We start from the raw sequence: 24,445 nt of genomic DNA, 5'->3' as shown, positions 1-24,445 counted from the left end.
CCTCGTCCATTCTTAGCACTCCTATATTTCCGATGAATTAATGTCTGTATGAAATCTACCTGCCAGTACCCGCCTCTTCAGTGGTTTATGCAGTTCTATTTCAACCATGAAAGAAACCAGAATTATTCTTGAATCTTGGAAGAGAAAACTCGTCGATAAGAATGTAAATAATTAAATCAAAACATTAAATGTCAACGAGCATAAATTATTAACTATCACAAAACCTTGCCGAGTTATATTAATTAACTGAATTCGGTACAATATATTTCTTTATTGTAAAAATGTGCTGAATGAATTTTGAAAATCCAGACTTTTCCGGTTTTAAAGTGACTTTAAAGTAAATTCAAGTTTGTTGATAGGATAAAATGATTGAAACGGACCGTCCGTTGACGTCAGGGGTAGAAATGGCGGAAGATTATATAAATGGAAATACAGAAATAAAAAGCAAAAGTGGAAACTTAAAATTTAGGTAAAATTAGCATTGCAGAACTGATTACTCTACCTCTGATTTAGAATGCTTATATCTTTGCAAGCACTTTGTTGTAAATCTTTAATAGTTTGTATTAAGCCTGCCAGATCAAATCTTTAATAGTTTGTATTATATAAGCCTGCCAGATCAAATCTTTAATAGTTTGTATTATATAAGCCTGCCAGATCAAATCTTTAATAGTTTGTATTAAGCCTGCCAGATCAAATCGAAAAGCTTTAAGTAAGCAAAGGTTTTAACTTCCAGGTTGCAAAATTGAAGAAAAGTTTCATGCGAGTGTTTAATTGAATACACTTTGTTTGGGAAAAAGTAAAGGGTTATTTTCAGAATTATTTACAAAAAACTATTATCTATGATATAACGTATTTTAGACATAGATGGGGTCCATCACACAATGGAGCAAAGGAGCTTGCTAACCTCTATACAATTGGTTTGTTATCATATTTTTTTGAGAGGCTGTTTTTATTTATTCTCTAAATTCATCCATAATTATAATCAACGCATATATCGTAGTCTTACTTAGATGAAATATTACAAAGAAAGGGTATTTTAAAAATGTCCGATCCATATCCACCCCGAACTAACCAGATAGAGAAGCATTCGATTTCTTTTATTTGAAATCAATTGTTTTTTAGTCTATAATTCAACACTCTTTAAACTTACAGATTTTTTTTATTTATGCTTTTTATTCAAAATGCATTTGCCAACAAAATATTATCTCAGAAAAAAGGCTATAAAATTATGTAAAAGGGGTCAAACTGTGATCGAAAGTCACAGCTTTCTGAAATATTGACAGAACCGTTAAATCCACGTGTATCTATAGCATGGCTTCTCAATTTGTATCTATCTTAACTTTAAGTATGTTTACGTTATACACATTATATTCATCATTTATATTTGTCTAAAGAAAAATTACATTATGCAATATAAAAGTTTACAATTTAATACTAATACTCTTTTCTCTGGATATTACATTTTATGATTGACTGGGTTTGCCAAAAAAAACAGATGCAATACAAGACTTTTTGCAAGAGTATAGTTTAGTTATTCAGAGATGGTTTTCAGAAATGGAGTTTCTTGGTCCCAGTCTAGCGTTTTTCGTTTTCTAAAAATGTGGTATGATGACAGCACTGCAAGGCTTGAAAGATTTTCGCACATTGCTTTGAAGCTAACACCGGGTTTGCAGAACTTATACAGTGTCTTTGGATTTGCTTTATTTGATGGTTAGATATATCCTCTTAAGCAGATTTCCAAAGGGTAAACAGACACATCCCTAGAATTGTTATATCTGTGATAAAATGTTCATAATTGTTCAACTTTTGAGTGTTGGCATTTTTTATATTTGTTTCCAATGGGACAGTAAGCTCAAAAATATCCATCTTTTCCTCCATTCTATCGATAATTACTAGATCCATGGTTTCTGTGCGGTCACAAGGAGGTGAGGATGTCGGGATGTCGGCATACATCAGAAATCGGTCAATATCAATTAATCCAGTGATATATTTAATAAGATTGTTGTGCCTCCAAGTATATCTTTTTTGGTGTAGTGCAACCTTGTAGACATTCAAAATATGGTTTATTATGTTATACACAACATATTTTAATATTTCATTCAGAGGAAAGAATATTGGCTTTCTACCGTCTTCACCTGCTTCACTTAGTAATATTATATTGTATACAGAAACAAATTATTAAAAGATACTCTAAAGGACTGTAAATTTAAAATTTAAAATTCTTTCTATAGACAATCACACGTCAGTTTAGGAGACAACGATTTTAAAAAAGGTCATGTTAATTTTCAAAAAATGGCGCTAGAAATGTTTATGATTATTTCTGTTCCTAATTATTTTTCTAAAAAAGTACACTAATACAAGCAACTACTAGTAATCAAAATGTAGCATCTCACATAGTTTTTAGATTGGATGTATAAAAAAATCTTATAAAAGAAGATTGACTGACAAGAAACACTTTTGAGGGAATATACAGTAATACGCAAAAAATGGAGCCCAAACTTTGATTATACATATGAAAGTACGAGATGACATGGACACGCCTCAACACGGAAACTGATCTAAAATTAGCGGAAACCGATCAAATTACTCTTTTTTGATGCCTTTCCACGATTTCTTCGAATTTTTTTTTAATACCTCAAATGTCAGATTTTTAGGAGTTTCCTCTTTGTTTTAGATTATTTTACCAAAATTTTAGATCCATTTCCACTTTATTTCAACGAAATATTTTCGAGGGATTTCCCAATATTTTTGAGAAGATTCCCAATATTTTAGGTCCGTTGCCTCATATTTTTGATTTGTTCTCGCTTTTTTCAAAAACTAATTGATCTGTTTCCTCATATTTTAGATCTGTTTCCTCAAATTTTAGGTCCGTTTCCTCATATTTTAGATTCGTTTCCGCTTTTTTCAAAAACTTTAAAAATTTCAATTTGTTGTTCGGTTTCCTCAAATTTTAGGTCCGTTTCCTCATATTTTTGATCCGTTTCCGCTTTTCCCAACAACTATGAAGATCGTAAGTTGTTCATTGGTTATCTCAAATTTATGGGCCGTTTCCACTTTTTGCAAAAACTTAAAAAATCTCTTATATGTTGACCAGTTTTCGCTTTTTACAAGAACTTAAAAAATCTACGTTTTATCAATTTTCTCACAGTTCACTCAGTTTTGAAATTTAATCCATTCTTGCGTTTAAATCAATTCTTTTTTAAAAACTTGTGAAACGAGAGATGGGTTGTAGGGTCACCATGACCTCTGGAGCCTCCTGATACACAGAATTACCTCCAAACCCCACAAAACTGTCTCCGCACCTCGATCGTTATCTTTCCAAGCCTCCATACCCAGCATTTTGGTCTCCAATAAAAGATTTTGGCTTTTACATTTACAAATAAAACCTTTTTTCAAATAATCTCAACATGATAAAATAGTTTTTAATAATCCATAAATAATTTGTTTGAAAAGTCTATTTAAATTGAAATTAAGACTTCAATTTATGTTTTCTAAATTTCACAAATTCCCTAACTTATATGAATAACTTTATCAGTTTTATATAATGATGGAAAAATTTGATATTACTAGAAATTCAAGACGCTTCGCGCCCTTCTTTCTAGCCTTAGAGGGCGCTTCGCGCCCATCTCCTAAATTAATTGTGAACATGTTCTCTTTGTGTACATCGTAAAACAAAACAAAAATAATTCGCGGATTTTCACAAAAAATTTCGCGGATTTTCAAAATTTTAAAAAATTTAATGACGATCAAATTTTGATTGAGACAAATATTTAAAATTTCCATTATTCATAAACCTTCCCTGGAGTCCCTAGATATCCCACAAAAAATTTGGGCCCGATCGGTTCAGCCGTTTTGACGTTTATTGGATACAAACAAACAAACAAACAAACAGACAAACACCAAGACAAGCCAAATTTATACATAGATATAACAGTTGTATCTTGTATGAATTAAACTATATTAGCACCAACAAAATAGTTTGTGAAATACTTGAATTTGTGCTTTATCATATGCTTTTGGTAAAAATTTTAACTAGAAAACAAGTCAAGACCAATTGAATAAATTAATATTTGATTTTTGTGGATGAAACGTTTCCTCAAACAATTTTTGGTTGGTTAGTTATAAAAATAAGCAAAACATAAGCATAAGCAGACATTAAAGCAGACATTAAAATGCAAAAGGCATTGAGAGGGCATAGAAGCAATTCTGCATATCAAAAGGCTCCGAAGGTCTTTCCACAGGGCTTATGGCAGCTCTGCAACCCCTCCACGTTAAACAATATGTTGGAATGGAGAACAGACAATTGAAACAAACAGTTGGAGAACTTAATGGTCTTATTCACTTTCTGCGTTTACACAGACAGCAAAATAAATGATCCAAAAAGAATTGAAATAAATACACTAATATCTGAAGTGCCCGGCGTTGCCCGTAATCTAAAAAAATATATTATTTTTATTTTACAAATTCTTGTTATTCTCTGCAATTCGTACTGAACTGCCCGGCGTTGCCCGTAACTTAAAAAAATTATGTTATTTTAATTTTACAAATTCTAGTTATTCTCTGCAATTCGTACATTTTTCATAAGAAACCAAAAAATTAAATATACTTAAATTTTTTCGAATGAGGAAACAGAGTAAAAAAATGCACTAAAAAGTCTTTACTAATTGCATGGAAGTACAAAAGTATATTTACTGACCTGCATAATAACTTTATTAAGTTCAAAGTTGAAAATAAAAATAAATGCAGGATCAAAAAGCTTATTAGACAAAAGAATATAGAAATTAGTTTTTTTTGGAAGGAACATTTAAAAGCAAAAACAAATTGAGATTTTCAAAGTTTCTGAAAAAACGGAAACGGATCAAATATATGAGGAAACAAAACTAAAAATTGAGGAAACCGAAAAATAAATTGAGATTTTTAAAGTTTTTTAAAAAAGTGGAAACGGATCAAAAAAAATGAGGAAACGGACCTAAAAATACGAGGAAACAGATCAATTTTAAAGTTTTTGAAAAAGCGGAAACAGATCTAAAATATGAGGAAACAAACGGACCTAAAATTTGAGGAAATCGATCTAAAATATAAGGAAACAGATCAATTTTAAAGTTAAAAAAGAGGAAACAGATCTAAAATATGAGGAAACAAACCTAAAATTTGAGGAAACCGATCAACAAATAGAGATTTTTAAAGTTTTTGAAAAAAGCGGAAATGGATCAAAAATATGAGAAAACGGACTTAAAAAATAAGAGGAAACCATTTAACTATAAATATTGGGAAATGGATACAAAATATTCGGAAATCACTCAACAATTATGAATTTTTGAGGGATTTCCTCGAATTTCTAAACAAAAAACGGAAATTCCTCTGAAGTAATCCTAGATCCATTTCCGTTTTAAGGCGTTTCCATGTCACCAAAGTACGATAGAGACAACAGCACTTCCAGCTGAGCCATACCATGAAGCAAAACGTTAAAATTGATGTTATATATTTGTGTACCAAAAGTTAACTCAAGTTTGATACCTATAGGCACGGATAGTGCAGTTTCTATTCTAAACCCTTTATAATCTAAAACATATGATTTTTATCCATTTTATCATTTATGTCAGGTAATCTAAAAAAAACTTTTAAAAATGCCCTAATATTTTTTTAAAATTAGATATTGTTAAAAATCTATCCAAAAATGGTCGACAAAATATTTTTGCGATTAACTTTATATTGTTTCTTTACGTAAACATTATCGTGGTTTTGACCATATAAAGTTACGTAAATTACTTTTCATAAGTTATGTACTAATTGTTAAATTATCATAAATTATGATATTTGTGTACGCATATATATTAAGACTTCCCATATTAGAATAACTAAAAAACTGAAGTATGTCAATCATTTTTCTTTTTCGTGCAATTTTTTCTAATCCAAGTTTAAGGTTCACTGAGTCAGCATATTTATTTTCTTTTAAACACTTATTCGATTACTTGTATAAATAGGGAATAGAATATATATTAGAGGGGAATTTAAAGAATCTCTCGGTATGAATTTTTTCAGTCCCTTTCAGTCTGAAAGGGAGTTCAAAGTGTACAAATCATGTAAATGTTCACAAATTATATGCGGTACAGTACATTAATACAGTACATATACATATACATTATAATGAATTAGGTGAATAAAAACATCATTTGATTTATAGTTATAACGGAAAATCATCGTTTGTAAAGTGGAAGGCATAGAGTCTATGTGAAATGATCTTTGGTCAATTATGACACCAGCTTATTTCATAATTTGGTTTTCTTTTAACAATAATTTTAGATTTTCTATAAAATGATATTCCAGGGCCCAAAAGGTTATATAGCATAAATATGTGAAGTACACCTGCAGTATGGAAACTGTACAACAAAATGGCCGTTTTACACTTTTTTCTAGTAAATTTCTCTCTAATATATATTCTATTCTTGTATATAAATTACATATATTTTTTGTTGGAGAATATCGATCTCCACTGATAGTTTTTTTTAACGTAAATTAGTTCAGCTATTTGATTTAAATAAACATCTGATTTTAATATACTGTTTAGGTAAACGAAATCAGGAGCTTGTCGCGATAACAATATCTTGCTTTCTTTTCTTTCTTGATTCAGTAATCCTGCTTTATTCAATTAATAGGTATCCAACTTTTTGCTTTCTTGATATAACCTTTCTGAGCTTGTGAAAAACTACTATCTGAAATTGAGGGCTTCGTCCTGCAAGACATTTCTTTAAAAATACTAAATAGATTGTTGAAGTCTTGAATATTTTTTTTTTTGGCAAAGTACAAGATGATTGCTGAAAAGTTTAAGTCAGTAACTGAGAAAATATCTTTTTCCTTTTTTTAAAAAAAAATATAAAAATTTTGTATGGATTGAATTAAAAAATATATTAAAGGAATTAAGTCTTTGTCACAAACTCAAGCTTTTGCAACCTGATGGTGTAAACCTTTGAAATTTAAACTTGTATCATTTGATCAAACAGGTTAAAATATCTAAGGTATACAACATTGTGTTGCAAGGAAATACGAATTAGAAAATCAGGGTTTGTGGCAATTTACTGCATAATTAATTTATTTTATTAATGAAGTTTAATTCAAAATCATTTCTAACATTTAATCTTTTTTATGTCCAAACCTTATCTACTTCAAAAGGATGGTGTCTGCCCTACATACTAGAAATGATTTTAAATAATTAACTGTAAACTTCTTATTCTACTATAAATACTTAGCAGCAATCTTTTATGCAACCATCATAAGCCCTTTATGAAACACTAAGAAATCAGGCTATTTAAAAAATACAAGTGAAAGTAGCAGCGCAAAGAATTTTCATTTGATCCAATGTTTAGAATTGATCCTTGCACTGTACTACTGGCATGTATTTCTGGTATGGGAGCCGCAGACTTCCTTTCTGGATTGGTTCATTGGTTGGGTGAGATTTAAATTTGATTTTTTAGAGATTTAAATTAGATTTTTTAGAGATTTAAATTAGATTTTTTAGAGATTTGCATTAAATTTTTTACGTGAAATATATCTTGAAATTTCAAAATATATGATGCTTTTTTCCTTAATATTTTCCTGTATAACTTTTCTAGTAAAATATTATAGTAAATTAATTCCAGATGCAATAATTTTCTTTTTAATTTTTTCTAATATGTTACCTTTCTGAAAATACACAAAAATGCAGATTTTTTAGAATTATATAACACATATTTTAACGCTTACAGATGTCCCTGAGTGCCGGAAATTTTGAGACTTTTTATCATTTGAACCATAGCGAGTTTGCTTAATATACGTTGTGGCCTGTAAACGCCTTTTTATTGACAGAAATAATTCTAGATAAAAAATATGACAAGGCCATTAAAGCTCAAATCTAGTGAGTAAACTAAAATCAGTCAGAACCGTCAGAAATGATTTTTCGGCGTCAAACATTTTAGAAATCTGACGTAAAGGCGGTATTTTCCACGAGAATTTTTTTTATATTTTTGAGAAATTAAACGTTTTTGTGAGGCATTGTAGCTTATCAATATCATTATCATTATTTCTATTTTTTTTAGCATACCCTGAGACACTATACAACAAACTAGATTAATATGGTAGATGTGTACTGCTATTGTGTTTAAGGTCTGACAACATAAATGAATGATTATGATTTATATTTAAAAAATTTGTTTAACAAAAAAATTTCTCAAAAATATAAAAAAAAGTGCCCCCGGAAAATACCTAGCGATTTTTATACGTTGGATTCCTATAATGCTTGACGCAGATTTTTCTTTGGCGGCCACGTCTGCTAATAAATTTCGTGATTTTTTAACGTTCATTGGATGGCCCATTATGGTTACAAAAGTTGGTTAAAGGAACTGAGTTTTTGCCACAAACTCTAATTTTATAATCCCTATATATTAGCAACACTAAGTCGTAGACCTTTAATTTTTCAAACTATAAATTCTGTTAGATTAAATATTCTAATTGAAATTTAGGAGGTTAACTTGAGAAAATTTGAGTTTGTGGCAAAAAATCATTCCTTTATATGAAGAAATTGTTATTAAAAGAACGCTTTTTCTCAGCAGCTCCTGACTCTTCATGACTCATTTTCTTCAAAAAATACACGTACAAAAATCTCTTTTATTCCAAAAACGATTATCTATGGGTTAAATGTGTTTCTTATTTTATATAGAATAAATATTCTGAATAAAAAAGACAAAAATTAAAAACTTAAAATTAATAATCGTAAAAACTGCAATTTAACACATTAAGTTCTCAAAATTCACGATAAGAAACGATTTAAGTTAAAATTTAATGTTAAGTAAACAAGTAATGTATCTTTTGATTAGCGGCGCCTGGTAAAAAATTGTACTTTTTTGTGCCTCTCCTCTGTATGGTGTTTTTTAATATTTTTTGAACATCTTTATTTAATTTTTGATACTCCATTTGCCCAAAAAAAATCTGCAAACCTTTTTTTCTCTCAAAATCAACAGTTCAGAAAAGCAAAAATGTGTATGTAAATTATTTCTATCGAAATCTACAATTTTATAAAAATTGAATCACAGAATCACAGAAAATTCGCAAAATTGTAATAAGAAAATTGGCAATTTTCAGTTCTGGTTAAATTTTTAAAGAAAAGTTTTTAAACTCTCTAGTTTCTTTCTTCTTAGAATATTCTGTTCAGTTGAAACCTGAAGAACCATTGACAAACAACTTTTCCTTAAAAATTAGACACAAAAGAGTTGCATAAAAAACGTTCAATTTTGCACCAGGCGCCGCTAATCACACTTTTTTTTACTCACCCTGTTTATCTCCATAATGTCAAAGTGAAGCGAAATAAACATCGGGGTGAACAGCTTTATGATCTTAAAATCAAGAAGAGTTTAAGTCTTTAAGTAAAAAAAAACTTTTAATAATGTTTTCTTTTTAGAGTATCAACTCATTTAAGATTTAATCTCAAAATATCTTAAATACACTAGTCTTTTTTTTTACACATAACCAACTAATAATGGAACTTGTTTATATTATAAGTACTGAATCGAGAGCTTTACCGTATTTGCTATGAAATAGAATTTGTTTTGAATATATATGAGACAGTTTGACACGAAACTATCACTGTTTTTTTAATTTTTAATCTGAAATAAATGAATTTCTTTCAGGCATTGAAAAGTTGCAGATAGATACTCACACATATTTGACACAAATGACGTTTTACAATATTTACTTTTGCAAATACAAAATAATATTCGCACTAAAATGTTTTACTCAGGAATATTCAAGTATACTTACAAGAATGTACAGTGTACACTGAAGTGATTAACGTGATTAAGCATTGGCAAACCATCAAGAGATTTAAGTATTTAAAAACCATCAAGAGATTTAAGTATTTAAAAACCAGCAAGAGATTTAAGTATTTAAAACCACCAAGAGATTTAAGTATTAAAAACTATCAAGAGATTTAAGTATTTAAAAAACCATCAAGAGATTTAAGTATTTGAAAAACCATCAAGAGATTTAAGTATTTAAAAACCATCAAGAGATTTAAGTATTTAAAACACCATCAAGAGATTTAAGTATTTAAAAAACCATCAAGAGATTTAAGTATTTGAAAAACCATCAAGAGATTTAAGTATTTAAAAAACCTCAAAATGTCATATCTCAATTCATACTGAAAATATAAAATAAATCAAATTCCCGAAAAATATCATAAGATAGCATTTTATGAAGGTTTAACATTCTATAACATTTCTAATTAAAATCCAGTCGGGTCAATACATTTGTTAACCAAATACAATAAAGTAGTCAGTTCGGTGCGTACTGCAGTCAGATTACTGCAGTACGCACCGATAGCGTAGATTAGGGTGATATCATAAATTGAAAGTTTTCAGGCATTGGAGGTATCATATTCTAACACACGCCAAACTAAAATAAATTGCACGTTAGATTAAAACCTTCTATGTTTTAAATCATAACTTCCCTCCTTGAAGAGGTTTTCTTTCTGCGTTAACAATTTTTATTTTTATTTTCCAGCTGACACCTGGGGCAGTGTTGAAATACCGCTGTTCGGCAAGGTAACACTGAGTGCCACATGCCAAGCTGAAAACTTAGTTGTACTTTTCGAAAGGATTATCTGCACTCAACAATTTGTGGGAAAGGAATTGAGTCTTCGCCACAAATTCGATTTTTGTAATCCTTATATCTTTGCAACCTGATGATGTAAACCTTTGATATTTCAAACTTACATTATTTGATCTAACAGCATTCATAGTTTGAAATATTAAAGGTCTACGACATTGGGTTGCAATGAAATTGAAATTAGAAAATCAGAGTTTGTGGAAAAAACTCAATTCCTTTGAATCTTAATGTTCTCACCTAAATATGCAAGCCATGATCTGCCTAATAAAAAAATATAGAAGAAATCTAAAACAACATATGGCAAGAGGCACTCAAATACTTCTTATTATGTTTGATCTCTTTTTGTTTATCGAATATATAGAAACTAAATTAGATATTGTTTAACAATTCATTTTTTTAAACATTCGATTTGTTTTATTTCAGATTTTTTATCCGTTTTCTCGACATGAAGTATGGTATTTTTTACCACATTGAAAATGTTTAAAACGGAAAAGCCATTTGACACTGCATCAAACTGAAAAAAATCCTTTACAACTAAAACATTTACCTATTTAAAACTATGTTAAGTGTGATATAAAACCTGAGGTGAAAACTTTAATCTTTCAATTTCAATACTTTGGATACTTTGGCCCTGTGTAATTTCAAAGCAACAAGCAATAAAATTTTATGCCTTACTCACTCTTTTTTGCGAAAATATTTACTTTCCAGTCAAATTATGACCTAATAAATTAAGAATTATGAAGTTTTTGATTTAACACCACAAATATTTCCTCATCGGTTGTAAAACAAGATGAAAGAAATCCTTTATTTTTCTGATCAAAAATCATTTTTGATGCTTTTAAGAAAAAACCCGTGAAAAGGCAAGTTTTGCAAGAAGGAAGATGCATTACCATCCCCCCCCCCCCTCCATACTTTTTGGGATAAAATGATTCAGGATATCCAAATTGCCATTCTTAACAGTTTGCTGTAAATAGCAAATAGTTAATGGCCTCAAATGAGAAGTTAAGGCACTCTAAGTCACTTTTCTAAGGCTGTACTACACTTAAAAAAAAATATTAAGGAAATTTAATTCTTACACTTAACAGAAAAAAACATTGATATGGAATGCTTACTTAGTCACTCTTTTGACTAGGCAACAAGTATTGTGACTTAGAGTTGTGGTTTAGAATCTGTCTTGAACATTATCAAACTCTTAACTAAATTAAACAAGAAAAATGTGACTTATAGAAATTATTGTGACTTCTAATTTGAGACTTAGAAAGTGTCTTAGTCATAATTTTGTCTCCAAAAACAGTCTTAGACATATTTGTGACTTTTCCTTGTGACTGAAAATGTGTGTTAGACATTCATAATTAAGCCTTAAAAAACATGACTCAGGATTGGGAATAGTTTTGACTCAAGAGTTATAGTTTAGAAAGTGTCTTAGACATTATTGGGTGTGAAAGTGTCTTAGACAAAGCTGTGACTTAGAAATTTAACTAAGAAAGCTTCTTAGTCACATTTTGATCTGAAAAGTAAGACTTTGAAATGATTGTGACTTAGAACTGTGCCTTAGAATAGGCCTTCAATATAATTAAGCCAGATAACTGTGAATTAGACATAAGTGTGATTGAAACGGCGTTTCAAACTTAATTAATACTTAGATTTGTGACTTAGAATGGGTCTTGAATACAATAAAGCCTTAAAAAACATGATTTAGACCTTGTTGTGAATTAGAATTGAGCCTCAGAATGTGACACATTTGTTACTTAGAAAGTGTTCTAGAATGTGTTTAATGCATGTCTGTGGCTTCGAAAGTGTTTTAGACATAATTGTGACTTAAAACTGTGACTTAGAAATTCTCAAAAGCATTAGTTTGACATAGCATGGTGACTTAGAAAGTGACTTAGACATGATTGTTACTTGACATGATTTGGTCTTAAAACTTTGACGTTGATGTAACCGATGACTTAGAACTGTGATTTGATTTGAGTTAGAATTGTGACTTAGAATGTGTCTTAAAGTAACTTAATATAGATTCTGTGGCCAATATGTCTTAAGTGACAGTTTTGATGCCTCAGTATTTTCAAAAAGGAACATTGTTGATGCTTTCCCACAGCTTTATGATATTTTGGAGATTTCCGCACCTTGGGTTATGTTAGGTTACACAAAGAATCAAAAATTGATAACAAATAGAATGGGGGATATCGAGATCAATGCTTGATCTCCTGGTTTTACTAAACCCGAGATTAGGTTTATAATGCATTCGATATCCAAGAAAGAAGTTTAAAATTCAACCAATCAGCGAGTCATGTTAAATACGCTCTTTAACTTTTGAAAACCTGGTTTTAACTTTAGCGCATTTCTGGTGTCATATCAATTGAACTAATGATCGATCGAACGAATGTAAGTTTTGGATTAATGTTTATTAAAACTAACGTTCAAAATTACTAAAGTTCACAAATGTGATAAAATTTGTTTTTTTTAATAAGTTCATAAAAGCATGATTAAAATTATATTTGTTCAACAGCTGACTTAAATAGTTCAATCGGTATAGTCCAATCGATAAGGCATCGTATCTGCAATTGTTATCAAACGTAACTTTTATACAGTAGTGGTGTCCAAAAGAGAGGATTAGGAAGAAAATCAAAAGTGTGTACATTGGATACTCAGATTAAACGATCAGGATTAAGGATATCCATTCTAAAATTTTCAGCGCTGTACCATAAGATTGCTTTTTAAAATATTATTTATAAATAAATTAGATAACCTAAAAAGTTTTCCAAAGTAATGTCATGATCGTCTAAATATGTAAGGAGCCATTAGGATATAATAATAAAAGGACATGAGCCTGTTTATTAATTTTATTCGTATAATAAATTCAGAATTTTTCAGAATTGTATTCGACCTTTTCGAGAACACCACATTGATCCAACTTCAATTATTAGGTAAAGTCCTTATGCTTGAAATTTTAAATTAATACATTTACTACAAACCCCTCACTAAACCTCTAACCGAAGTCAACTTCAATTATTAGGTAAAGTTCTTATGCTTGAAATTTTAAATTAATACATTTACTACAAACCCCTCACTAAACCTCTAACCAAAGTCAATCCTCAAATATTAGACAGTGATAATAGGAACTAATTTCTCTTCTCAAACCCCTCACTAAACCTCTTACCAAAGACAATCCTCAAATATTAAACAGTGATAATAGGAACTAATTTCTCTTCTCAAACCCCTCACTAAACCTCTTACCAAAGACAATCCTCAAATATTAGACAGTGATAATAGGAACTAATTTCTCTTCTCAAACCCCTCACTAAACCTCTAACCAAAGTCAATCCTCAAATATTAGACAGTGATAATAGGAACTAATTTCTCTTCTCAAACCCCTCACTAAACCTCTAACCGAAGACAATACTCAAATATTAAACAGTGATAATTGGAACTAATTTCTCTTCTCAAACTCTTATTTTCTAATTATCCCACCTTTCCTTTTTTCAAAGAGCTTTGATATGTTAAAGTATAAACTTGCTGATTCTAAACTTACATTAAAAACCCAAAGAACATTTTGCAAATCAGGGAGCTTAGGCATTTTTTTAAATGGATAAAATTGAATATTTAGTTTGGGGTTTAACCCAAACTGTAGGGTGAGTGATTGTTATTGCAGACATGATTTTGTGGAGACAAATGGAGATAATCTAACCTTAGCAATACCACTTCTAACCTATGTAACCTTCATTCTACTGTCCTCAACTCCCTCCCAGGTTTGTTTAGACCTGTTCAATGTAAATTCTTTTTTAAAAATCCACGATGTTACGCTATTTTACATAAGCAAAACATCTTTTTATATTTTTTAATAATTATTTGCCTCAGGTGTCAGAAGATAGCTTCAAAATTTATTTCTTATTTCTTTTAACAATATTCGTTGCTCTTACAAATCAGGTAACGAAATATAGAGAAAAAGTAACATTAAATATACTGTTTAATAAAAGTATATGATACAAAGCAATAAATATTGTCATAACAATTTCTAAAATGTGTTTGATTTAATCATTTGTTACTTTGTTAATTTGTCTGTTTATTTGAAAGATTCATAAATGGTCACACACATATTTTGGTCTTCCTGCTTCGGTCAAGCTTTTACAGGTATAAAGAAAGACAAACTTTCATTTAAAGTATTACATAAAACTTTGCTGAAACCTCTTTGAATCAAAATTTGCAGATTACATTTAAATTTAATTGTGTTTTTATCTTTTTAATTCTAGAATGCACACATAATACTACCCCGAAAACATCATAGGATTCATCATGTGTCACCTCATGAAACATACTATTGCATCACGACAGGCTGGCTAAACTGGCCACTAGAGAAAATAGGTAATCTAACAATTACTTTCCTTTTGTAACATCCTTTTTAAGTATAGAAATTGTTTATTATTGTGTTTTTGTAGTTGTAAAGTTGAAAACATATTTTATCTAAAATGTTCAGGGTTTTGGCGTAGACTAGAGTCTGTGGTTATCCGATTTACTGGATGTAAGCCTAGATCTGATGATCTGAAATGGAGAGAGAAAAATCATAAAAATTAAACTTTCAAGAAAATAAAATATTATAAAATAAAACAATAAAGATATTACAAAATCTTCGTCCATGACTAAATTTGTAAGTAATCGTCACTGTTAAAAATCTTGGATAATTGATAGTTACAAAAAAACCAGTTTTTGTATCCTTTATTATATTTGTATAGAAGTATGTTGTATAGACAGAAGTATTTGCTATAAGTGCATATCTGTATTTCCTGACTTTCTATTTTTGATATGGTTCAACTAAATTTTACTAGTTAAATACTTATTACTTGTTAAAATACCATATCTGTCATCATAGCCTATCCCGTCATGAGGCAAAATTTTAAAACTAATAAAAGATTGCGAAAATATCTAATGGTGCTTGAGTTTTTTGTATTATGATTCTTTAAATAAAAAAAATTGCAGGAAAGATTCATGTTTTATCCCCAAGAGATAACGAGTCTTTATCCAAACATCCTAGAGACATTGTGGTATTAACTTCGTTATGCTCGGGTAATAGCCTCTGAAAGAGAAAAGTGTTACGGTTTTTAAAACCCTTTTATTATTTCTTGAGATTTGTCTCTGTCATAAAGATTCAAAACAGATTTTGTGAAATTATTTTTTTACGAAATTTAATATCCTAAAAAAGTATTGACAAAATAAAATGGATTTAGGTAGATTTATTTAAAAATGAATAAATAACACATATTTTTAACAGAAACGAAACCAATCTTTATTCACAATGGAATTCAAGAATGGACGAAACATTTTGACGATTTTTTGTTTTTGGTCTCAACATGTTCAATATTTAGGATAAATATGACAAGTTTGTAATTGAAGAAAAAACTGATTCACGTACATACAGACGAATTTTGTATATTGCTAACCCTGGCCTATAGGTTTATATTTTTAGGTTTAGTTCTTGTAGTCAGGAATAGGAGAGGGTTTTGCTAGATCTGCACCAGTGGGGTTCAGGAGCTTAAACTGTTTTGCCCTAAACATTATACAACTTATTTATTATTAAAAACGACAGAAACTTTCTACTCTTATAAAATATAAAAGAAATATTGAAAGTTAAAATTGCAAAACCGTTAAAATATATAACAGAGTAGACATTAGTCACATTACCAGAAAAAACTCTACAAAATATACCCGGGTGTACTTTATCTATCAAAATTCATAGTTTGAAAACCAGAGTTTGTTGCAGACTCAATTCCTTTAGCTTTTAAGATTTTTCAAATACCCTGATATTAATAATAGGTTATATAAGTGTTAACATAATTGATCTGTATGCAGTATTTTACTTGTAATGATTAACAGCATAGTCCTCCTCCTTGATTTTTCTCCAGTTTACATCTGTAGTCTATAATTAGCTCAAAATTAACCACCTTATGTAATTCAAAACAATAAAGCTAGTTCAAGAAAGTGTAAATAAAATACAGTCCTTCCCCCACTTTATAGTGGTTGTTAGTTAGTATAAAGAACTATTATTGGTTAATCTTTCCTTAGTAGCAGTCCGAATACACATAGCAGTCACCATAGTCACTCCTATAATCATAAATTAGATAATTCAAATTAGGATTTGCATGTGAAAAAGGTGGCCTTGTTTCTCTGTGCATAAAAACACAGATGATATTAAACCACTGATGCCGTCTAGTTACAGCTTACGTCATGCTTGCATCCCGACTGTGAAATTAGATGAATGGTATTTACATAATTTATTCTGTTTATTAATAAAACAAAATTCCAAAAGACCTGAAAACTTTGCTGACTTCTGTACTCAATTTTTGTATTGAATTGAATATATTTAGCACAAACATATATTGTTCTAAATTAAATAAGTATGTTACGTAAAAGAGAAACTATCAATTCCGTATACTATTCTTACTAGTTCTTATCCTCCAATTTCAGAGTTATCTATACTTAAATAGCTTTTTATAAACACAAAATTTTAAATCTAAAACCATACCTTCATAGCTCTGCATCGGAACCATGCAACATGAATATTCAAAACTATTTTGTCCAAATATATTAGCCTAGCATCGTACCTGTCCATAGTTGCATTTCGTTAATGCACTGTGGCAAAAGTTAAAATGTTGCCCTCCCCCCCCCCCCGCCCCCAAATATAAAAAAGAAAATTAATTTTGCTTTTTCCCTTATCATCTTTTAATGATTGTACGCTTTAAGACCTCTAAATGTTTATAAGCACTATCTCTGCTATCCGAAGGTATAAATGTATCAGAGGAATTCAGTTTTTGCCGCAAACTCTGATTTTTTATTTCCTTTATCCTTAAAATCCAATGTATTAGACCTTGGATATTTCATATTTTGAATTCTGCTGGATCAAATAATCTAAGTTTGAAATATCAAAGGTTTACACCATAAGGTTGCTAAGATAAAGTAGTTATAAAATTTGAGTTTGTGGCAAACATTCAGTTTATTTCTCTGCATTCTCTGCATAAAGTTTGGCAAACAATGAAACCGCATGTTTTATATATCAAACCGCATGTTATACATAGATATACAGCAATGCAAATGCATTAAAGCACGTATAGTGTGGTTAGAAATGTCTATTTCATTCAGAAATAATAGCTGTTATATTCTATTATGTATTTGGACTAATATTTGAAATTCTTAATCTAATATCACATCAGACTTCCAAGCCTTTTCTTGAACATCATAAAATTCTTGCACATCAAAAATCAACTCGTATTTAAGAGTTCCGTAGATAAATATAATGAAACAAAATAACTAAGGTTAATTTAATGTTTATGAGAAAATTTTTGTGATTTAAAAAATTAAACCAGTGGGGGGGGGGAGGAGGGGGTGGAATAACTAAGAAATCTATGGAAAAGGTTCCTCAAGGAAGTCTGGCTTAACAAGAGGATGAAGAGGTACATTAAGCGACCCAAGGTTTACGCAAAGAATATTCACAAGTGGTCCAAACATTCCTTACACAGTGAAAGCTTAAATAACTCGCCTCTTGTAACTTTAATTATATTAATTTGTCTGCATTTTCACTTAATTGTCCTTTAATGGTAGGAGGAATAAAAGCTATAGGGGTTATATAAAATCATAGTTTGCGACAAAGACTCAATTTCTTTGCAGAACAATTATTTCACAGGTTTAAAAATCATTGCTAAAGATAATTACAAAGATACCTGCTCCCATAATGATAAAGAGAGGTTGAAGGGCGACATGGTGTCTAAGGGAAGCAAGAGTCATTCCTTGCATTCTTGTTCCGTTGTTCATCTTTCTACCACCTTTTCCCTAAATTTTCACTTTTATCATTAATATTAAGAGTAGTTTTCCTTGATTATTAATACATCATCATCTACCAATTATCCTTCCATATCATATCCATATTCATTATGATTATAGGAGTACCACTGGAGAGCTAGACGATCAACACGTGTCTCCCTTTTTTGTTCACGCCATGGCGCTTGATTTCGATTGTAGCACAATTGCACAAAAAAATCCAAATAGAACTGAACTAATATTCCTTTAAAGGATATTGAGTTTTTGTCACAAACTCTAATTTTCCAATCCCTATAACTTTAAATCCTGATTGTGTAAACTCAGACTTAGATTAATTGATCTAACAGAATTCATAGATTGAAAATCTAAGGTGTAAGAAATTGGTTTAAAAAGTATAGGGATTAGAAAATCAAAGTTTGTGGCAATTACTCAATTCCTTTCTTATGTGTTTAACAATCCTGAGCTGAGCTTTTAAAAGCTTGACCCGAGTAAACTCGGTGTTAGGGCCCACTTAGACCCTAGTAAAGCTTAAGCCAAGATTCGGGGTTTGGATGGCCTTGAGTTTAGTAAAAACCAACCATCTTGGGTTAGTCGCTCTTGAAGGCTCGGGTCTTCAAAAGCTTTTGGTCGTAAATTTCGTAAAATAGAAATTATTTGTAGTGTCAAATTTGATTAAATGTATGAAATAAACATACTATGAAAATAATGTATCTTGATAAAGTTCGAATTATCAAAATTTACTTCTGAAAACAGGGACCTTGTGACAGCTGAGTGGTCTCCTATGAAGAGAAAGCTTATGCAGTCTCTCATTAGTCGAATCAGAACCAATCCTGACTCGGGTTTCACTAAAGCTCGAGTCTCCGAATGAGCTGGGTTTTAATCGGGTTTAAGCTTTTAAAATCTCAGCTCAGAGCTGAGATTTTTCCCCAGCTCTAATAACCAAGTATACAAAAATATTCCTAATAATATGTTAAAAAGTTTTAGACGAAGAAAGTATTGCAGATTGACGATTAAATGACACAGTTAAAAGTAAACTAAGTCAGTGCATGATAATCTTATTCTACAGTTATAACCAGAAAACAACTTAATAAAATGACGACATCAAAGTAACATTTAACTATATTTGAGGATGTTACAAAGCAATGAAGTTTTTTTAACACTTATTAAATCAGTAGTTTAATTTAATGGGTCTGTTCATTGGACTTTTTATATCTATTTATGTCATTGTAATGGGTATTATTAAGAACGTAAAAGTTTTTGCCAGGATTTTTATTTTTTCTAGTTTGTTTAAGATCAAAATGAAAAGTTATAATTTGATTATAAAGTCGTCTTCCTAATTCAGAGTTTTCTGGTTTACTCTGTATATCAAAATACATTAAAGACAAAGCTAGATAATCTCCTGATATTTAACAATAAACTCTGTAACGAAATAAACAGATCGATATAATGAATCATGAAATTAATGGCTTCAATTATCATTCAGCAGGGCGCAAGGTCTCATTTTGATACCTTTCATATCTGAACTATTTCACCCTTTTTATATCCTCCTTCCCCCTCCCTCTAAATAACTCTAAGTAAGTAACTTGGACACCTTGAATGAGAAAATGTGCCAGGATTAGCAAGGAACTTCGATTTATTAGAAAGTGCTGCATTCGTTGACATGTATACAATTGGAACAATTACAAAAACAGTTCATATTACGTAATATTCTCACAATATTCGTCATTCTTTTTTCATTCCATTAATTTGCTAACAAATCTGATATCATTTATAAGAAAAACAGAAAATTTAGGCTTGCTTATAAGCTATCGAGATTCCATAAATATCATATATAAACTCTTCAGAAGAAGTTTTTTAGGCTGACTCGAATCAACTTTGATATCGATTCAATGTTTTGTTTTAGAATTAATAATCCAAAGATATGACTTACTCTATTATAATGATTTTATTTTTATTCTATGTATATTAAAAGTTATGACTTTTAATATATTTTTTCGGCCCTCCATTGAATCGAGACGAGATGCAATGCATTAGGCAGGCAATGCAGATCTTACGGAAACTAATATATTGATCTGAGATAAAGAGATTATAGAATTATTTTTATTACTCGAGGGAATTGTATATTAGTATGCAGTATGCACCAGTACTCCTAATTATATATGTTACACAATTTGTAACTAACTATAAAAACTCATTTCTATTCTCGACTTAATAATTCTTAATTGTATATAGGTGGTAGCCTGTAAAGTGCACTTCGCGTCCCTTTTTGTAGTAATAATTTACCGTCCTGTTTTACCGTCCTGTTTTACCGTCTATGTACTATGCATTGTAGTAAACAAAACTTGCTCTATGCTGCCTAAAAAGGCGGGCCGATATTTAAAATTAACTGGAGTTTTCAGTGCAAAGAGGTTATGCTAAAATATTCTTTAACATTGTTTTCCGTACTAAAAGATACAATCATATATTTGATGTGGGACACCCTGTATTTTCTATCTATTTAGTGCAGTTTTAAATTATGTTTATCTTTCGTACGTTGGAAACTTGCAAAATATCCACTGAAATATGATAAAATGCATAGAAGGTTAATGTAAACATACAAGGGACTGGAGATTAGGTAGGAATTCAAATGCATTTTTTCAGTAGTTCATTCAATATGACTTTAGTTTTATAGGTTAAAAAAATACCTTTAATGTCAAATAATTTTCACAAAAGATTGAAACTTAAAACTGCAGGTAATAAAATGAGTCCTATTCACAAACTCAATTTTTCTAATCTCTATATCTTTGCAACTAAATAGTTTAGATATTTCAAACCTAGATTATTTTACCCAACAACATTAGGATTAGAAAACCAGAGTTTGTTGTAAAGACTCAATTTCTTTCTAGCTTTAACCCTATGAAAATGACTAATGAGATATGAAAAAAGTATAGTACATTTTTTATTAAAAAAAATGCTTGTATCATTCTTGAAACCTGCAATCAAAGTTTGACAAATGTATTGGTTCTTTTATCCCCTTCCCCACTCCCCACCATCCCTCTTCGATTACGCTGATTATAAAAAAAATGAAAGTTCAACATTTAAAGCGTTAAAAATACATTTACGTAAAATGTGTGAAATTTTAACGTCACGGTAATAAATGTTGGTAAACTTTATTTGAATTTTTGCATTAAAAATATTTTACCTCAAGGTATCCCCCTGTAGCTGCACCAAGCACACGACTCACGAACATTGTTATTTAACTCTAAGAAAGGTTTACTGCTCTTAATAATAAATTAACAGGTTCAGGAGAATAAAAAGGAGCAAGGGGCAATGTTGCAATCTATTTCAATTTACATGAGTGGTTGTGTCTATTTTTTTCATTGTAATATGGGTATTATTAAATGCGAAAAAGTGTTTGTCGGGATTTTTATTTTTTTCTAGTCTGTTTAAGATCAAAATAAGAGTAGTGAGGTGGGAAAAAACTTATAAGCACCAATTGATTTGTAAGATGAGAAACAAACTTAGTATTTGTATCTGTGCCTGTTAATTAGAAATAATTTCCCCGCATTTTTTTCTTTTATTCCCAGATTTTCGGTTTTCAATGAAAGACACATTATTGTACTTTTCTGAAGTTGTCAATCTTATTATTATTGCAAAAATACTCTTTTCAAACACCCCCTTGATCTTTGCTACTTTCCATCACTACTGTAGGCGAAGTGGCAACTTTTCATGAGTCCTCTATTTATATTGGGAAGGTGCTCAGAGACGGTGTAAGCCGGAGAAAGATACGTGATCGGGAGGATGCAGTTTTCATTTCGTATCAGTCACATGATATTTTATCTAATTTATACAATTAAAATGAACAAAAAATCAAAATAAATTATGTTCTATGCAAAATAAACCATAGCTATTGGGGTATTCCTGTTTTGTAAAAAAATGCATTTATTATTGAATCAGTTAGTAATTAACTTTGAATATCAATAAATCTATTGGAAGAATAAAATATCTTTTAAAACAATTTTTTAAAATAAAAAATTCTTATAAAGGTCAGTTTGCATTTAAACAATTCAAAACTCTTTTTGAAAATAAAACAAAAACATGGGTAAAAATTGGCCACTTTTATACTCCACAATAAAAAATGTAATATCCAATATCTTAAATATATATATCTACAGTTGTAAACAGAAAATAATGGAATGAATTCCTCCTCATTCCTTTCATTTAGAAAATGTGGTCTGAAGTGGGAACTCTTGTATATTGTGGATATAGTGATCAATGCCTAATCTCGAATGCCTAATCTCAATGCCTAATCTCAAATGTGGAACTAACATCTACTTTTTTACTCTACAGAGGTTTGGTCCATCATCATCACTGAATTTTAAATCTCGATCTTTTGTTAATCTGCAGATTAATTTCATTTTTTTTCGAGAACCAATCGTAACATGCAGGAATAACTGAAATGAAAAGATCAAGCATTGATCCTCAAATTAAAAGTGCCCCCATGGTGGTGATCAAGATTAAGCATTGATCTTCAAATTAAAAGTGCCCCCATGGTTGTGATCAAGATCAAGAGATCGGGATTTTGACTTTTGAGTATCTATAAACACAAAATTTACCAGTTCTGAACAACTTTTGGAAACATGTCAGTTATAACAATTGTAAAAATTATATAAGATTATAGCATGGCATGTGATCATTTCATAATGAAAAAGAATGAAAGACTATGACAATCATTCCTCTGTTCTGTTCACGCTAAACTAAACATATTAATTGAAAGCTCATAAGATGTGTAATTTATTATTGGAAATATGCGCGAAGAGAATTTTTTTTGACCCCCCCCCCTGGCCTAGGAACTCCAAATTCAAAACATTTAGCTTCTTGTATACTTTATAAGGTACACAATACACATACGGTCCAATTACCTTCCAAGTACTACTTTATCTCTCATTCAAACAAAACTAGAAGAAACAAACAACAAACTATTTTCTTTATGTTCTTCACTCTTTTGTTTCAGATTTTAAAAGTGTGATAGCTCTGAGTTCTAGGGGGGGGGGGCAAGGGGGCTGTATACGACCTTGGATGCAATTCTTGACATTTATTAGTAAAAAAACCAAAATATTTTAATTTCATCTCTAAATTCCCGTATTTATTTTGGAAAACGACGTATTTGTTTTAGGGCCGGCACACTGCAATGTTTAGGCCAAAACTTAAAACTATGTTTAACTATAAAATGTTGACAACTTAATTTTGTCAATTCAGAGAAAAAAAATAGCAAAAGTAAGCAAAAAAAGAGATTAAGAAAAAATAATAAAGGAAAAGAAATGAATAGAAAATTAAACAACAAAATTGAAGCAAGAGCAGAATTAGAAGATAGAAAAGATTAGGACAAGAGAAAGAAAATGTGTCGGTCAACCGGAGGTAAAGAATTTATAAAATAACTTCATTAATTAAATAATTAAGGCATAATCTTTTTGTAAATTTATTCTTTAAATCCAAAATTAAACGGCTGTAAGGTTCCTGCTCTCTCTTAGTTATGCCCCAAATTTTTCCAAGGGGTGGCGTCCAACCATTTACTAGGAGGTGGAAGTCCCCCCTACCCCCCTTAAGCTGCCGCTTCTGAGAGGTGTATCTTTGCCACGGAATGGCCAGAACTGTAATTTTCAATTTTTTAAAAAAGATTATTTCCTTATGAAAACGACACCGAAAAATAGATAACAAAACGATCGTTTTTAAAAAGTTCTCTTTTTAAAAACGATCGTTTTATTAAAAAGTTTGTTTTTAAAAACGATCGTTTTTTTAAAAAGTTTGTTTTTTAAAAACAATTGTTTTACAAAACAATCGTTTTTATTAAGCTAGTCGTTTCAAAAACGATCTTTAATGACAACCCTTCCTTAACGATCGTTCACGACAACCCTTTGTTAACGATTTTTAATGACGACCCTTTGTTAACGATCGTTAACGACGAACCTTTATTAACGATTATTAACGATTATTTTGGTTTAAATAATCTTGTACGATCCTTAAC

The 24,445-nt window shown here is 30.2% G+C and overlaps 2 protein-coding genes across 5 annotated transcripts; one reads left to right on the top strand and one right to left on the bottom strand.

Moving 5' to 3' along the window:
* Window positions 1–91: 91 nt before the first annotated feature.
* Window positions 92–15,745, top strand: LOC111714086 (transmembrane protein 189). 2 transcript variants are annotated; one of them, XM_023489119.1, is made up of 12 exons: window positions 92–163; window positions 360–469; window positions 859–917; window positions 6,569–6,656; window positions 7,365–7,447; window positions 10,531–10,571; window positions 13,510–13,562; window positions 14,288–14,384; window positions 14,494–14,562; window positions 14,710–14,766; window positions 14,886–14,997; window positions 15,110–15,745. In XM_023489119.1, exons 1-12 carry the CDS (start codon window positions 107–109, stop codon window positions 15,205–15,207), a joined length of 924 nt encoding a protein of 307 aa, XP_023344887.1. In that variant the 5' UTR covers window positions 92–106; the 3' UTR covers window positions 15,208–15,745. The 2 variants fall into 2 exon arrangements, with proteins under 2 accessions (XP_023344887.1, XP_023344888.1); XM_023489120.1 differs by lacking the exon at window positions 14,494–14,562.
* A 103-nt stretch (window positions 15,746–15,848) lies between these two features.
* LOC111714087 (uncharacterized) lies at window positions 15,849–21,938 on the bottom strand. Of its 3 annotated transcripts, XM_023489122.1 has the most exons (6): window positions 21,914–21,938; window positions 21,623–21,682; window positions 18,345–18,453; window positions 16,688–16,731; window positions 16,488–16,546; window positions 15,849–16,177 (listed from the first exon to the last, which is right to left on the bottom strand). In XM_023489122.1, the coding sequence occupies exons 2-6, from the start codon at window positions 21,668–21,670 to the stop codon at window positions 16,099–16,101; spliced, it is 339 nt and encodes a 112-aa protein (XP_023344890.1). In that variant the 5' UTR covers window positions 21,671–21,682; window positions 21,914–21,938; the 3' UTR covers window positions 15,849–16,098. The 3 variants fall into 3 exon arrangements, with proteins under 3 accessions (XP_023344890.1, XP_023344889.1, XP_023344891.1); XM_023489121.1 differs by lacking the exon at window positions 21,914–21,938 and having other exon boundaries at window positions 21,623–21,845; XM_023489123.1 differs by lacking the exons at window positions 18,345–18,453; window positions 21,623–21,682; window positions 21,914–21,938 and adding exons at window positions 17,153–17,219; window positions 18,043–18,154.
* Between the last annotated feature and the right edge of the window lie 2,507 nt (window positions 21,939–24,445).

The sequence above is a fragment of the Eurytemora carolleeae genome, unplaced genomic scaffold (genome assembly GCF_000591075.1).
Source record: "Eurytemora carolleeae unplaced genomic scaffold, Eaff_2.0 scaffold1454, whole genome shotgun sequence".
Taxonomy (NCBI): domain Eukaryota; kingdom Metazoa; phylum Arthropoda; class Copepoda; order Calanoida; family Temoridae; genus Eurytemora; species Eurytemora carolleeae.
This window is presented reverse-complemented; position numbering and strand designations above follow the sequence as displayed.